The sequence below is a fragment of the Perognathus longimembris genome, chromosome 18 (assembly GCF_023159225.1).
Source record: "Perognathus longimembris pacificus isolate PPM17 chromosome 18, ASM2315922v1, whole genome shotgun sequence".
Classification (NCBI taxonomy): domain Eukaryota; kingdom Metazoa; phylum Chordata; class Mammalia; order Rodentia; family Heteromyidae; genus Perognathus; species Perognathus longimembris.
This window is the reverse complement of record NC_063178.1, coordinates 22683919-22698153: the sequence shown is the minus strand read 5'-3', so window position 1 is coordinate 22698153 and position 14235 is coordinate 22683919. Positions and strand designations below refer to the sequence as shown.

The window sequence follows — 14235 nt, the reverse complement described above, 5'->3', positions numbered from 1 at the left end:
GATTTTAATATTTTCTCCATTGGTCATGTGTCTTTGATGTTTGATTTTTAAAATAAGAGTGTTCCTTTAAAGGTAATATACCTGTAAAATTCCATTGCTTTCTGTGTTTACAGTCTTCATGGGATGTAAACCCGAAGACCTTTTTACAAATGCAGGAATGTTGAGTTAAAAACCATTCACAGTTCCATCAGCATAGAAAATCGAATGTTATAGATATGGAGTCAAATGATTTGAATGTATTATGGATTGGCAAATTAATAAATTTTGGCATATGATTTTTTTCTAATTCATTTTTGTGTGAAATTATTCAAAGTAAAGCAACAGAGAAAATTGAAATGGAGTTAGGTGGTTTTCTAGTCTTCTCCTCTATAAGTAGTCTTGCAAATAGGTGTTGTAGACATACAACTATTTTTTCATTTTGACAAAACAGACTGCTTATAAAGCCATCCTGGTTTGCTCTTAGGATGTTCTTGTAGACTTAGACTTTAAAACCTTTTTCCTCTGGCAAGTTACTAATGTTTGGATCTTACATTTCTTCTTTACATACTTTAATCTTACATCTAATCATTGGAAAAATAGCTAAAATTTCTTTATTAATAGCAATTGTTCTAATTTCTTACATAGCTGTCGACTAAGTAACATTTCATTCCGGTAGTTAATAATTCCTGTGACTATTCTTTGCCTAACTTTGGATACTCAAATTTGTTGACAAAGAGTTTAAATCTTTCCTTCATTTTTAAGTATTAGAGTTGAACTCGAGGTCTTGCTTTTCTGCTTGCTTGCTCAGTTGGTGTTCTAATACTTACTGGGGCCACACTGGCAGTCTTATATCTTGCTGATTATTTATTTTGGAGTAGGAGTGTTTCAGACTGTTCTGTCTGGTCTGGCTATGAACCATAATCCTTTGGATCTCAGTCTCTTGAGTAGGTAGGCATGAGCCATTGACACCTGGCAAAAATTTTACTTAAACATGGTTAATTCACACTAAGAAAACATCATAATTCTCAGGCAACATGATTCATTTTTTGAGTAACTCTATATCTATTATTTATATTTTAAGTGCTGTAAAATATGCCATATTTCATAAAATTTTGTAGCATCTAGTTTTCAAGTAAGTACATATTAGTTTTAGACAAAGAAAATTAACAAAGAAAAGTTTTTCTTAGATGACCTTATTAAGCTTTCCACTGTGAGTATAGAGAGAATTAGAATTTTATAAACTAGAGTAACTTTTTTCATTACTTATTTCTTGTAGGAATGTCCAACTGCCTCAAAACCCTGCCTTCCTGAAAATGAGTCTTCTCCCTCCTCACCAAAGCACCAAGATCCAGTTAGTATGATAGAAACATACAGTATAATACAGTCCAGTTACTTCAATCAGTTTTGATAATTAGCTTTGTCACATGTGATGTTTATCTTGGCTTCTGTTAAATTTCATTGTCTTTTTTCACTTACAGTTAAAAGTTAATATTAAGGTCATAGATTTTATTCATTTTAATGCCCCCTTATTACAAAATATGGTACTGAAATGGATCAATTTAGATATACCATCTTTTTTTGGCCAGTCCTGGGCCTTGGACTCAGGGCCTGAGCACTGTCCCTGGCTTCCTTTTTGCTCAAGGCTATCACTCTGCCACCTGAGCCACAGCGCCACTCCTGGCCGTTTTCTGTATATGTGGTGCTGGGGAATCGAACCCAGGGCCTCAGGTATACGAGGCAAGCTCTCTCGCCACTAGGCCATATCCCCAGCCCCTAGATATACCATCTTAAGTGACAAGTTTATATTTTCTTAAAAAAAAAAAGCTAAAAATCCCAGAGAATATTACCAAATTATTCATGAGCCTTTCTTAAGGCCAGCAATCCAAAGGTAAGAAGCGTTCCCCTCCTTCCTAATAAGCATAGACATCCTTATTCTGTGCTATGAAGTATGTTGTTCCATCTACCAGAGATGATCTATCTCAACTGTTACTCTCTCTCAGCCAAAAAGCCCCCAAGTGACTCTTCCATAACCTGCTTTAACTTTGGCAGGGTTGTACTTGATCTGTGTATTTACTATCACTCCCCCCGCCCCCCCCCCCCTACCCCCATCTTTCTGGCATGCTGACCCTGCCATTGGCCTGAGCCTTTAGAATAGCATCTAAAATTTTAGGTAAGATCCTGCCTGTCCTTGCACTTGACTGTTTTGCCCAGCCTCATCTCAGGCTTCCAGAATCCCCATCTGCCTTTCTTGCTTGTTTATTTCTTTCTACATGGTGTTTCTTTCAGTTCTTCAGCGGAACCTGCTTTTCTATTCAAAATCTTCACAAATGGCTTTTTATCTGCCATCGACATATTTCTCTCCCACATCTTTGTTTAGTCAACTTCTCATTCATTAGGGCTCAGGTCAAGCTTTGCTTTATCAGAGAATTTTATTCTAATCCTCTGGATTAGGCAAGACATTTCGGTGGTCTTTATAGCATTAAATTATATTTATAAAATGCAGTAACTTTCAGATACATATACCCGATAGTACCCACTCTCTTTTACTCACTCTGTCTTCTCATTAGAGAATCCTTGTAAGAATGGAAACAGTAACTCTAGTACCTGCTGCAAGACCATACAGTCACCACTCAGCATATATTTGCTAAATGAAACTTTAAAGATTGTTACAAAGACAAACTTTTTAGCATTGCTTTCTTATTTTATGAAATCATGAAAAGGCTGTTATTTATTGCTCGGATTTTAGCTTTCTTAGAGGCAAGTATTTCCACAGTAACTTCACTTTAAAAAGTGTCTTTATTCCTGATTTTTTGTGTGGTTCCTTTAAGATGTGTACATGGTATATACATTTCCTTTTTACAAAACTTTAATTGACTAATTGTGTGAATGTACAGGGTATAGTGCGGTCATATACAATGTATGTGATCAAATCAAGGTAATGTGTCTATCTCCTCAAATGTTTATCATTTCCTTTTACACTTCCTTCTGACATTGGCTAAGGCACTGTCCCTGTGTAGGATGGCTTTGGCTTTTATATACGTGCAGCTAAGTCTTATAATACCTCTTTCAAAACTAACTCTTCGGAAGCCTTGCCCCACTAGCTTCCATTATAGTGGATTCTCTAAGATAGGGTTACTATAATACTCTTAATCAGTCAATCCATGCAAAAAAAGAAAGCATTAAACTTTTTTTTTTTTTTTGCATTACAAGTTTAGGTAATATGGTATCTCTTGAAAGCTCTTATAGATTATTTATGTTTTTGGTGAAAAGGAATTCCGAGGTAGTCCTAGGAACCGGAATTTTCAAAGGACAGTAATATGTAACTTCTCTCTCCACCCATGCGTCTGTTTTCTGAAGTGTGACAGCAGCTAGACTATCCTGGATTCATGGCGCCCCCTGATGGCCACCACAGGATCTGCCTCACCGGTGTAGGTTTCTTACCATCATTGTCATCCTTACCATGAAGAGCTGGGTTAACTCCGCTTCCACATCAACAGAGGCTGGGCCTTTCCTCCCCTCCCTTAGCGCTCCTCTCCCGTGCGGCCTTTCCTTCCCCATCCCCCCTTCTGCCCTCAAGGCCCCTCCTGTCCGCTTGCCTTGTTCCCACCTATCTTGACTTTCACTCCTACCTAATTGCCACTTCCCCCCTCCTTGTAAGTTAAAATTTGGGTTTGGATAAGATTTTGGTGATGGGAAAACAGATTTAGATCTAAAAATACTGCTGTGATGAATATTAGACCCCTGGTGTTTTTTGTTTTTTGGCCAGTCCTGGGGCTTGAACTCAGGGCCTGAGCACTGTCCCTGGCTTCTTTTTGCTTAAGACTAGCACTCTACCACTTGAGTCACAGCACCACTTCTGGCCGTTTTCTATGTATGTGCTGCTGGGGAATTGAACCCAGGGCTTCATGTATATGGGGCAAGCACTCTTGACACTAGGCCATATCCCCAGCTCCTCCCCCCCCCCCCGTGTTATCTTAAAATCTCTGCAAGGTGTCTATGTCCCTCTTCACTCTCTTCTAACCGAGGTTTAAAATTCTATAATTAGTATACATTTTAACATTTTAACTTTTATGCTTTGTTTTTTAATTTTCAAACACATTGTTTTCATAGTTTATTCAATTCTTTTTAAAATAGACACATACACACGGCAGTTATAATGCATGTTTGTGAAGCTTTTATGGAGTGACCTCAGAGGCTATTATATATTTTCTCAGTATGAGAGAATGCACTTTAAAGTTCCCAACTACTACTGAATAAAAATTCTAGGATACGTAATTTGGAAATCTAACCTTGTATTCCCTGTGTATTAAGATACCTTAACTTTTTACAGAAAAGGATATTTCAATATTTCTTTAACAAGTGGGCAAATTTGCTATTTAAAATGGAATGTTACTTATTTTAAAGCTTTTTAAAATACAGGATTTAAATATCTAATTTAACATAACATTAGCTATTGTTGATTAAAAAATGTGCAACTCAGTGGTATTTGTACTTTGTATTGAGTGTAGCTATCACCTCTGTCCGGTTATAGGACATTTTCAGTACCTCAAAAGGAAACCCATATGCAGTAGGCATTCCTCCTTCCTCTCCCCCCCCCCCACCCCAGTAACCACTCGCCTGCCTCTGTCCCTCCCTTCCTCCTCCTTCCCTCAGTGGCCACTCGCCTGCCCCTGTCCTTCCCTTCCTCCTCCTCCCCTCAGTAGCCACTCGCCTGCCTCTGTCCCTGGGGACTTACCTGTTTTGGTGTTTCACTGCACTGGTTCTTTTCCAGCCTTGTATCATTGTACAAACTAGCTTCGGTAGGATTTACAACGACAACCTTGCTGCCAGACATGGTGACACATTCCTGTAACTCAGCACACTTGGAGGTTGATGCGGGAGGATCATGAAATCAAAACTAGCCTGGGGTTCATTAGCAAGTTCAAGGCCAGTGTAGTTTGTATTGCAGGACCCTGTCTCTTGATCCTTTGTGTCTAAGATCCCTCTTGTAGACTAATATTCAAATATGAACTTGGGCTTATTTTATGGGACCTAAAATAGTTTTATAAATTTATTTTGGTAATTGGTTATCTTGGAACGTTGACTGATTTTGAGTTACATAAAGAAAGCACATCAAATTAGAATTAAATAAAAAGTTGTCTAATTTAGGGAAATATTTCCCCCAGTTCTTCTCATCTGGATATGTAGGCCTATATTATTCATCTGCTTATTAGTATTTTTATGACAGATTCATAACCTTTGGTATTAAGAAGTTAAGGCTTTGTTTTCTCTGTAACTGACCCCTCATAATTCTTCATGGTATATATATAGCATGGTTTACTTGTTGGTAAATTGCTTCAGAATGCCTGTGTGGAACACTACATGCTAGTTGCAGTTCCAGGCACAGGTCTAACACAGATGACAACAGATGCGATCTCTAGTGGAGATCCCTAGTGGAGCAGACAGAATAAAAACGTGAAAATACAGTAGTGCTTCACATTAGTGTTTCTCAATCCACTTGGGCTACTGTAAGAAAAATATAATTTGGATAGTTTAAAAATAACAAATGTATTTCTCTTAGTTCTGAAATTCGGGAAGTCCATAATTGGGGGTGCTAGCAGCTTTGGTGGCATTTGCAGAGAGCACTAATTGCAGTTATGAAAGTCTCGCCTTCATGACAAGCATCTCCCCAAGCTCCATCTCCAGGTACCGCCTCATTGGGGATTAGGTTCCAAAATTCCCCTTTTTGGAGAGGGGCATAGCAGCAAGGGAATCAACTAGTTCATAATGATGACTTGTAAGAGAGGAGTTCATTCTTATAAACGGTCTGGGAAGGTTGTCTTAAAAATGATCTGGAGATTGAGATTCTACCATCTATTCAGTTGCTTAGCACTTTTCACCAGGGTCCTCCCTTCCCTCCTGCTACCGGTCCCTGTTAATTTTTGTCTCTTGATTTTCTCTGCAACTTTCTCCTCCTCCTCCTGTCACTGTCACTGCTCTAATTCAGGCCCTTGTCATTTCTTACACTGATGATTAGAGTAGTATTCTAGCTGTTTCCCAGTCTTGGCTATTCTTTCTTGTTCTTTTTTTTTTTTTTTTTGCCACTTCTCACCATACCCCTACTTTGAGGGAAATCTAAGGTTAGTTTACTCACATCCTTGGAATACTGAGAACTTGGAAATAATTGATGTGAAGTTTTACTGTAATTGTTTCCCAAAATAACATGGCATATATATTTTGTTTTTTTTTTATGTTTAACTTACAAGTGCTTAATATTTAGAGAATTAGTACTTAGATCTTGATCTTTGCCAGAGTCTGGTGAAAAGTTCTGCACACGATGCTTCATTGTGTACCTGGTTTGGTTTATCCCCTGACTCAGGTAAGAATTCCTATTTTAGGCAGTCTTATCCTTAGGCTTACATTGTCATGACTGCGGTTCCATCCATTTTTCTTCCTGTTATAATGTCTGTATTTCTTTCTGGCCTCTCCTTCTCTTACACTATTCTGGCAGTTTCATTTTAAAATATCTCACCTTTTATATTCTCACCTGTTAGCCTTTTTAATTCCTATTCACATAACCAGTGCCCACCATTCAGATTAATGTCACATAGCTTTCTTATCATTGAAAGATTACTTCTTGCTTTTGATGGCAGGGGACAGTCAGTTCAGAATACTGTTATTTAACATCTGTGCATACTTAGAGTTATATAATGATGCTGTTTATGAGAGGTAACTGCTCTTATGAAAAGTGTAAAATACTTACAAGGAGATCTTAAAAACTATTATTTTCTAAAACAATTACTATAAAACTACAAATGAGTTATTTCCAAGTTCTCAGTATTCCAAAAATCTGGGTAAACTAATAACTTGTCAGATTTGGATAAGGGCGTTTTCAGACAGAGCAAACTTTCAAAGAACTACTTAGTATTACATTTATCTCCCATAGCCAAACAAACAAAAAAAGGGTATTTCCTGATTAAAGTACAGAAAATAGTCCCAAGTAAATTCTGACTGAAGATTTATTCTTTTTGTGTATGTGTTCTACGTCTGTGTTTCAGTTGAATGTGTGTTACAGTGTTAATAGGTACTGGCTCATTTCGATTACGTTCAGGAAGCTAAAGTCAATGTTTTAAAAACCAGTGTTATTTCTACTTGCAAGAATTTTAACATAGTATTAACTAGTATAGTGGGCTTCTGCCTTCAGAGGTTTTGAGGATAAAGCTGTGTACACTATTAATGACTTCAGCTAGTTAATAAGTCTGGTTTGTCCAGAGCCTAAATGACTATGTAAAATGTCTAAGTAAAGCCCATTGAGACTTCTGTGCCACATTAGCCAGTTTTATGCAGAGTGCCAGTTACTTTTCAGTAATTTATTATTTCAATAATTTATTAGTTATAGCACTTGTTCTACATTGTTAATTTTACATTCTGACAAGTAGGTTATTATGTTTTTCAATTTTTCATTTGCTCTTTTGTGATAGTTATCATTATAGCATTTTGCCACTTTTGAAGAGGAAGACACAAGTCATTTTTCTTATGTTGACTCATTTGTAGCAAAGTGACTTGAGGAGAAGTGTTATAAAATTACTGAAAATATTGTAAAAGAATATTAGGAAAGGGCTGGAAATATGGCCTAGTTGCAAGAGTGCTTGCCTCCTATACATGAAGCCCTAGGTTTGATTCCTCAGCACCATATATATAGAAAATGGCCAGAAGTGGCGCTATGGCTCAAGTGGCAGAGTGCTAGCCTTGAGCAAAAAGAAGCCAGGGACAGTGCTCAGGTCCTGAGTCCAAGGCCCAGAACTGGCAAAAAAAAAAAAAAAAAAAAAAAAAAAGAATATTAGGAAAATTATATTATTACTGTCCACTAGAATTAAGTATGTTACATACCAGTTAATCTTTTTATTGTTATAATTGCTCAGTTTTTACTTGTCTCACATTTTTAATTAGTGCATATTGTGTAATGTAAGAGAAGTTCTGGGTGATATTTCATGCATGCACTTAATATACTTTGGTTGTAATTAGTTGTTACTCTTATCCTCCCTTCCTTACATTTCTCTAGAAACCTTCCTTCAAATTTGCTTTATGACTTTTCTAGACAAGGTACAGGTGCTTCATACATTCCCTTTTTTTCTGTTTCTGCCCCTTCCCACCTCCCTTGGTCCCCTCCCATATAATGTTCAGGTCCATTTTTCCTGTTTTTATTGTTATTATAAAGGTGATGTACAGAGCAGTTACAATTAGTTACATAGGTCAGATAATGAGTACATTTCTTTTTGGATAATTTCACTCCTTCTCTAGCTCTCTCCCTCATGTCCATTTTAAAAAAACATCTCCTAAACTATCATGTTTAGATTACCAGACAAATTTGATTTGATTATGTCTTACAACTTGTACACCATTGTCTATACAAATGACAGATAAACAGTATTACTTTGTTCCCTAGGGTCAAGAAAAGTACGGATTGTTAAATGTAACAAAAATTAGTGAAAATGGGAAAAAGGTTCGGTAAGTACATAAATCTTCAATATTCTTATGTGATTCATCTGATTGAAGTAAATAGAAATTTATAATTGTATTTTAATGGAATCATTTCAAAGAATTAGAACTTAGTCATGTATTTCCTAGTCTAAAATAATGTGAGATTGTGGTGAAATGTGTCTTAAATCATAATAAATTCTGAGATAATAAGGATTCTGAAGAAGCAATTTTCTTGTAATGTTACTGGTTATTTTTAGCAAGCAATGGTTAAAAAAAAAAGCCAAGGATCTGGGAATATGGCCTAGTGGCAAAGAGTGCTCGCCTCATACACATGAAGCCCTGGGTTTGATTCCTCATCACCACATATATAGAAAACGGCCAGAAGTGGCGCTGTGGCTCAAGTGGCAGAGTGCTAGCCTTGAGCAAAAAGAAGCCAGGGACAGTGCTCAGGCCCTGAGTCCAAGGCCCAGGACTGGCCAGGAAAAAAAAAAATAATAATAATAAAATGAAATCCAAAAGCACACTAAGTATTTGAGTCTCTTCAACATTGGTATGTTTTCCTCCAGAGATTATGTGTTAGTGTGTTGTGTGTGTATGTGTATACAAACATTTATAATAAATTGAATTTGTATTTGTTTGTTTGTTTAGTATGGGGCTTTAACTTAGGACCTTGCACTTGTGCTTGGCTTTTTCCATTAAGGATAGTGCTCCACAACTTGAGCCACAGCTCCCCTTCTGGCTTTTTTTGTTAATTGGTCTGACTTTGAATTGAGATCCTCAGATCTCATCCTTCTGAGCACCTAGGCTTACAGGCTTGAGCACCTAGGCTTACAGGCTTGAGCCACTAGTGCCTAGCAAATGATTGAGTTCTTGGTGGTACTGGTGTTTGAACTCTCAGAGCCTTGTGCATGCTAGGTAAAGGCCCATTAGCCTTTGTTTTTAAATAGGGTCTCCACGTTTTGCTAGAGCCAACCTTGAACCAACACTCCTGCCTTCTGCGGAGCTGGAGTTATACCATGCTCGTTTTGTTTGTTGACATGGTCTCATTAACTTTTTGCCTAAGTTGTCCTTGAGTGGTTATCCTCTGAATCACTCTCTAGTGCTGGGATTACAGGCATGCCTGGATATTATAGTCCGTCCATCCGTCCGTCCGTGTGTGTGTGTGTGTGTGTGTGTGTGTATGTATGTTGATCATGGTGCTTGAACTCAGGGCCTGGGCACTGTCCCTGAGCTTTTTTGCTCATGGCTAGTGCTTTACCACTTTGAGCCACAGCTCTACTTCCAGTTTTCTGGTAGTCAATTGGAGATAAGAGTCTCATGGACTTTCCTGCCTTGGCTGGCTTTGAACTGTGATCCTCAGATCTCAGCTTCTTTAGTAGCTACGATTACAGGTGTGAGCCACCAGCACCTGGGTTGAAAGTCACTTTACAGTTTGTCTTGGAGATGGTTCCATTTCATTGCATGTAGAGCTGCTATGGCATTCTGGCATACTGTGTCACTTCAGCCATTATTCATTTGCAAGTGTATAACTATGCCTGCCTATTGGCAGATATTTAGGTAGTTTATAATTTTTCCTGTTATCAATAGTATTACACTTAGCATTTTGCATTAGCATTTTGCATGGTTCGTGTATGTAAAGATGTTTGTATGATAGATTTTTATAAAGTTAGCACTTTTAGGTCATGTGCAGGTCATTTTGACATGGTGTATCAAATAGTGCTCTGTACATTGAATCATATTCGACCTACAATAGTGGTGTATTTCTCACATCTTTTAGTCCTTTCCAGTGGAGATTCAAAAGGAAATGATATATTTATTTGGATTCCTTTTTAGTGGAGAATCATGTCATTTCAGTTTTTTGTTGAATTATCTCTGTACTCTTTCTGTTGAGTGTGTTGGCGGTTTGGGTTGGTATGTCACAGCTCCAAATGAATTAAGGAAATTAAGGTAAATTGTATTTCTCCCAGGTTTTAAAAAGCAGCTAACATTTGTTATTTTTTAATAGTCAAAGTGGAATCTGTTAAAGAGTTTACATTTACAAGTATTTGAATTTTTTAGGTTTATTTTAAGTGAACTATCTTTGTCAGATTGATATTTGGAATTTTTTTTAAAGTGCTCGGAAATAGCTTTACAGATCCTACAATTCTGTATTCCTAAAACTGTTACTTGGTGGGATTCACTTATAAGTCCCATCTTTATTTTTCTCTTTCCTTGCTTTTGGCATCTGTCTTGTGAATAGATCATTGGCTGTGTTTTGTTTTATTTCTATTGTTGGGGGGGGGGAGATGTTGTTTGGTATTTTGTTTGCTTGGTTGGTTTTGTGAGGCAGATTCTCATTAGATAGCCCAGGCTTGCCTCAAAACTAAGGTTCCTTTTCCTTCAGCCTCTGGGGTTACAGGCATGTACCATAAAATCCAGCCTCTGTGCCTCCCTACCTCCATACATTGATTATATAAACAGTCTTTTAGATAGGCATCCATTTTGAAACACGTTTTGTAATCTGTGTTTTCTCGTGGATCCATTTCATCATCTTCACATTGATATACATGGAGAAAAATAGTTTTTGATCCCCTGTATCTGAGCGGTTATCAAACTTTTTGGTCCCCTTTAAACTCTTAAAAAAATTGAGTGTTCCTAAGAGCTTTTATCTTTTGTTATTTTTAGTGTGAGAAATTAGAACGGGTATTTTGTGTGTCTGTGTTTACGGAGGCGATGGTATTGAGGCCTTGCCCTTGCTAGGCGTGTATTCTATCTAGCACTGAATCATACCTCCAGCCCTTTTTCGCATTGGTTACTTTTGAGATGGGATCTTACTTCCTGCACAGGGGTGTGCTTACTCCACAGTCCACTTATTCTAGGCCTCCTGAAGCCTGGGATGACAGGCATGTGCCCCCACATCGAGCTGCTTCTGGTTGAGATGGGGGGGAGGTCTCAAAGAATCTCCTGCCCAGGTGTCCTGAAACTATGACCCTCCCCAGCTCAGCTTCCCACCGTAGGCAGGATGACAGGCCCCACAGTGCCCAGCTAGCTAGGCTGAGAGACCTTAATGTTATTTCCTATTACAAATTAATAGAAATAACATCTTGTGAGGCAAAAATTACATTTCAAAGAGGAAAAAAGTTCCACGAGAAGAGAGGCAATGTTTTTCATTTCTGCAAAGCTTTAGTGTTTGGTTTAATGGAAGGCACCGGAATTCTCATGCCAGCTTGTAGTCTGTTGTGGCATACAGTTTTAGCTAAAATACATAAAAAATGATTTCCCCTTACACATCTTTTTTTTTTTTTTTTTGGCCAGTCCTGGGCCTTGGACTCAGGGCCTGAGCACTGTCCCTGGCTTCTTCCCGCTCAAGGCTAGCACTCTGCCACTTGAGCCACAGCGCCGCTTCTGGCCATTTTCTGTATATGTGGTGCTGGGGAATCGAACCTAGGGCCTCATGTATACGAGGCAGGCACTCTTGCCACTAGGCTATATCCCCAGCCCCCCCTTACACATCTTAAGTTGGAAAAACAAGGAATGTTCTAATAGCCTGTGAAAATAATTGTGCATATTTTTATGTTACACCCAAACTCTACAAGTTGTAGTTTCTTAACAGTTAATAGAACTGAAGACTAAAACTCAAAATGAACTCTTCATACTCAGTAACAAAAGCTATTGCCCTTTGTTGCACTTGGTTGAATATTTGTGCCCAGTTTTACACTACTTGGTAGATCAATGAGCAAACCCAATGAATTACCAGTCCTCTGTGTTTTTCAATGTTTGAAGTGCTTTCACATTTTATATTATTAAAGAATCACAAATCAGTGAGGTTAGAAAAGCCTATTTACTTTGGGAAATTTTCATCTCACCCTGGCAGATACAACATTTTGCAATTATGATTCTGTTTGAAAGCTCTAATTTTTTGGTACAGTACAAAACACATGACACCAGTGCTCTGGTCTTAACTGCTTTAAGGGTATGTTAGGTATTTGGACATGGTTGTGCAACAGATCTCTAGAACCTTTTCTTTTCCTGTAGCACTAAAACCCCACCCTCTAGAACTCTCCATCCATTGAGGGGCCTCTTTTTATTTTGTTTATATGATTTGTTTACTAAAGAGGAATAAATATCTGCATGGACACATAGTATTTGTATACTGTTGTGATTGGCTTATTCCACTCAACATTTGTCTATGTTAGTGGAAGCTTTTTAAAAAATTGCCAACACTTACTAATGTTTTGTGTATTACAGTATGAGAAATGAACTTCATTTATTTTTTTAGATAAAGTCTGCCTGCCCCATACCACAGTCTGAATAGCTACAGTGTATTTATCAGTTGTTTCTTCAGAAAAATGATAAGATTACATGAAAACAATTGTGACTAATTTAGCTTCCAACTTAGAGCTCCACAGACCTTAAGACAAGGATTGCTTCTCTTTTCAAATACATATTTATTCTTCAGTTTCCCTGATTTTGAAATTAATCTGAAAAAATTTTAGTGGAATCATGGTAAGTTGAGCATCTTTCATAGCAGAGAGGTCAATAGATGATATAAAAAAATGGAAACCTGCAAGTATAAAACTAATTTACAAATGAAAATAGGTCATCCAAAAATGTCAAGAGATTCACACAAAAGGAAATGATAAAACAAAAAATAAGCAAAGTGGTGGCAAAACAAGTACCGGTGTAAGAGCAAACTGACTATATTCATCTGGTGAAACAAACATCCTCAGATTGAAGCAAAGCAAAATCCAACTAAATACTACATACAAAAGAACTCCTCCAAAAAAAAAAAAACTAAACTAAAAAGAAACATCCAGAATAGTTCAGAAAAGTTTATTGAACGTATAAAGTTTCCCAGGTGCTGATGACTCATGTCTGTAATCCTACCTACTCAGGAAGCTGAAATCTGAGGATCGTGGTTCAACGCCAGCCTGGGCAGGAAAGTCTGTGATACTTTTAATCTCCAATTAACCACCACAAAAATGGAGTGGAGCTGTGGTTCAAAGTGGTAGAGCACTAATCTTGAGCAAAAGAGGTCAGGGACAGTGCCCAGGCCCTGAGTTCAAGCCCCATAACCAGCAGCAACAACAACAAGAAGAAAGGAATAAGGAAAAGTTTGAGGTTTGTTAAAGTATAAAAAGTAAAAACAGTGATAGTGTATATCTAATACCAGTGACATACTGGTATTAGAACTAGGGAAGTGAAAGGGAATATCAAAATCGAGAGACAAAGGAGAAAAAGTGATTCCAAAAGCAATACTTGCAAAACCGTTTGGTATAAACCAACTGAACAACTCATTGGGGGGGGGGGGGGGAGAGGGAAAGCAGAGGGGAGAGTGAGGGAGGAGGTAAAAAAATAGTACAAGAAATGTACCCATGGCCTTATGTATGAAACTGTAACCCCTCTGTACATCACTTTGACAATAAATAATTATTAAAAAAAAAAATAAGAACAGCTAAGTACCAGTAGCTTACATCTGTAATCCTAGCTACTCTGGAGGCTGAAATTCGAGGATCATGGTTCAAAAATCCTGTCAGGAAAGTCAGAGACTCTTACATCCAGTTAAACCACTAAAAAAGCCAGAAGTGGAGCAGTGGCTCAAGTAGTAGAGCATTAGCCTTGAGCAAAAGAACTGCAGGGACAGCACAGCACCCTGAGTTCAAGCCCCAGAACTAGCACACAAAAAAAGTAAAAACAGATTAAGGATTTTTATCGCAAAGTTTAGGGAGAAAGCACTAATTATTACAACTGTGAGAACATTAAAATAAATGTGCTTATTAGGAATAGTCATTAGCCAAAATAAAGTAGTATTAAGAA

General features: G+C 37.7%; 1 protein-coding gene across 5 annotated transcripts in view; it reads left to right on the top strand.

Annotated features, from left to right (window-relative positions):
• The window catches only part of Arhgap12 (Rho GTPase activating protein 12), a 101233-nt gene that overhangs the window by 67218 nt on the left and 19780 nt on the right, over window positions 1–14235 (top strand). For 3 of the 5 annotated variants that reach the window (XM_048367906.1, XM_048367905.1, XM_048367903.1), the window contains 2 exons: window positions 1256–1330; window positions 8405–8466. In XM_048367906.1, the coding sequence (XP_048223863.1) occupies window positions 1256–1330; window positions 8405–8466 (137 nt within the window). The remainder of the gene's footprint in view (window positions 1–1255; window positions 1331–8404; window positions 8467–14235) is intronic. The other 2 variants (XM_048367904.1, XM_048367907.1) reach the window with 1 other exon arrangement.